Source organism: Montipora capricornis, chromosome 6, assembly GCF_036669925.1.
Source record: "Montipora capricornis isolate CH-2021 chromosome 6, ASM3666992v2, whole genome shotgun sequence".
In the NCBI taxonomy this organism is placed as follows: Eukaryota; Metazoa; Cnidaria; class Anthozoa; order Scleractinia; family Acroporidae; genus Montipora; species Montipora capricornis.
In genome coordinates this window covers 6,351,892-6,354,556 of record NC_090888.1, presented here as the reverse complement: position 1 = coordinate 6,354,556, position 2,665 = coordinate 6,351,892, and the positions used below count along the sequence as shown (strand labels likewise).

The 2,665-nt window shown below is 40.0% G+C and overlaps 1 protein-coding gene across 1 annotated transcript in view; it reads right to left on the bottom strand.

Annotated features, from left to right (window-relative positions):
* Positions 1-262: 262 nt before the first annotated feature.
* The window catches only part of LOC138051373 (histamine N-methyltransferase-like), a 3,419-nt gene continuing 1,016 nt past the window's right edge, over positions 263-2,665 (bottom strand). Inside the window, exon 2 of the mRNA XM_068897565.1 lies at positions 263-1,301. Within this exon, the coding sequence (XP_068753666.1) occupies positions 1,295-1,301 (7 nt within the window). The 3' untranslated portion in view covers positions 263-1,294. The remainder of the gene's footprint in view (positions 1,302-2,665) is intronic.

Genomic DNA, 2,665 nt, shown 5'->3' with positions numbered 1-2,665 from the left:
TGACAAAAATCACCCATCATTTTGATAAAATATAGTATTTATTCTGTGATAGTTGTTTTGGCAGCAAAATATTTTAAACTCAGCAGGTATCAATGTCAGATGGTGCTACAACATTTTAACATTTTCAAAGTAGAATGATAATGTAGTAGTGCCTGAGGTAAACAGGTACCGCTGTGACATTGTTGTGTCACAGGTCACCTGGAAAGTTGCATAGAACAAAGTTACTTGAGTGAAGGAAAGCTAAATATAAACAAGACGCATATACCATCAGGCAGCCTTTAATTAAGTTTAAAGAATACATAATAGGGTTGCATATACATGGCATATAGTCAAAACTCTGTTAATTGATTACCCTCGTGAGTTACCAAGAGTTATATGACCTCTATTTATAGACATAACCTCTATCAAGTGGACAGTGTCAGTTATGTACAGAAAGTCACAAATAAGTGTATTTTTACTGTCTTCATGACAGCTTGACGACATAATTATTAGTCCTTATTGCCCCCAATGGGGCATAGGGCTACAATGCCCCATTGCGGCCTCCATAGGGGGAGTGCTATGGAGGCCGCAATGCCCCATTGCGGCCTCCATAGGGCCGCACTTAGTTTGTCATTCACTTACAGTGCCTGTGCAATATTGGTTGAATAATTAATTAATAGCTGGAAAAAATGGGCTAAGATATTGATACCAAGTCATGCTATTGCACCCTCTTCCTCAGGTTTTCTTACTTTGCTCTCCTAATCAGTTGCAATTGTTGTTGCTACTTTGTGATTCAATTTTGTTTGTGGGCAAAAAGGAAAGAAAGCATCTGGGACCAGGGTATCAATATTGGAGTCTAATCATACTTTATTAATCACTCCTCCCGTAAGTTGTCTCTCTATTTTTATAGAGCCACTTCGTCCATCACATGAAATTGCCTGTCCTTTACGCTCCCAAATTATTGTAATGCTCGGTTCCATTTTTTAAAAACATATATAATATATCGTTTGCATCCATGGGTTGCTCATAGGAGCCTTTGTTTGCTATCCATACCCGTCTCTGTCAAACCCATTGTACCAGGTTTCAGACATTCAGAACAAAATGGTTAAAATCTCTACCATATTTCAGACAAAAATGACTCCAAATCCATACCCTTCAGAAGCACCCCTCATATCATGGGCCAAAAACCAAGCTTCTCGGAGGTGTAAAGTCAGGGGACAAAATGACAAGAAAATGTCGCTGGATAGAACAACTGCCTGATGGAAAACTACACAGTAACACAGCTGACTCATATTTTTTTGGGCCATCATCCTTCTTATATTCTGAAATGGTGAAAATAAAAGAGTGAGTAACATTACTGGCCCGTTTTGTTCACCGGAGAAAACAACAGAGTATGGACTACTACGACTCTTCGTCAATACTCCTCACTATTTGTTAACGATCAATCACATGCAGTTACTTCAGCTTTATTTATTGATGGTAAAGCATTAATGATTGAATGTCTCCAGGATGCCAATGGCAGCCCTCCTAAAAGCTGTTTAGATCGTTTGTAAATGTTTCACTATATTCGCACTATCGGTAGAAAGGTTACTCAGTGCCCCAGACTACAACTAACAGAAATTCGATTTCTTGTGCTTACCTTTCCAGAACTGACTATGAAATCATAGGTAGCCCAAGCTCGATGTATGTGTATTTGTACTGTACTAAATTATACAAGAGTAGAAATATAATGATTTGTATGGGGAAAACGGTTCTCCTTAAAATTCAAAAAAACACTTACGATTTAAAATTAAAAAAAATAGCTCACCTTGCTTTAGTCTTGTGTTTCTTTGTCTCTGGTACGGTTTTTGGGTGGATTAAAAGCGATTTAGGTGTTTTTTTTTTGTTACTCTTCTTTTCCGTCAGAGTCTATAGAATTCTTTTCAAGGTTGGGCACCGAGACGAAGACGCCGAACGGAATCACCGAAGGAAAAGGGCCATAAATTCGCTCTCAATGCTTCGATCGCCTCAAAATTCCACGTAGATCGCGAACGATACCTCCGCTACCCATTCGTCTTCTTCGTTCAAGCCGCTTGTACACTGAGAAGGAATTACTTGGGCCGCCAAACTCTGCAACATTTGCTTCGAGGCATCGAATTAGGCTTTATTCGAAACTTGCGTTACCAAAACCGTTGGAAGACTAAGACCAAGTCTCGCGATTGGTCACCATTGTGCCCGTTTGTGCCCATTGACCAATCGCGGGTCGATAAGCCTTCTGCCAACCGTTTGGGTAACGTAGGTGTCGAATAAAGCCTAATTCGGTGGCTCTGGAAGCAAATGTTTGCAGAGTTTGGCGGCCCTTAATTCTTTCTCAGTGTACAAGCAGCTCGAATGAAGAAGACGAATGGGTAGCGGAGATATTGCCGTGATCTGCGTGGAATTTCGAAGCGATCGAAGTCTTGGGAGGGAATTTATGGCCCTTTCCTTGGGTGATTCCGTTGACGGCTTCGTCTCTGTGCCCAACTTTGGGAAAAAGATATATAGAGGGAAAAGAAGAGTAACAAAAAAAAAAACACCTAAATCGCTTTTAATCCACCCAAAAACCGTACCAGAGACAAAGAAACACAAGACTGATGCAAGCTAAGCTATTTTTAATTTTAAACCGTAAATCTCATTGTAGAATTTTGAGAAAAACCGTTTTCCCCCT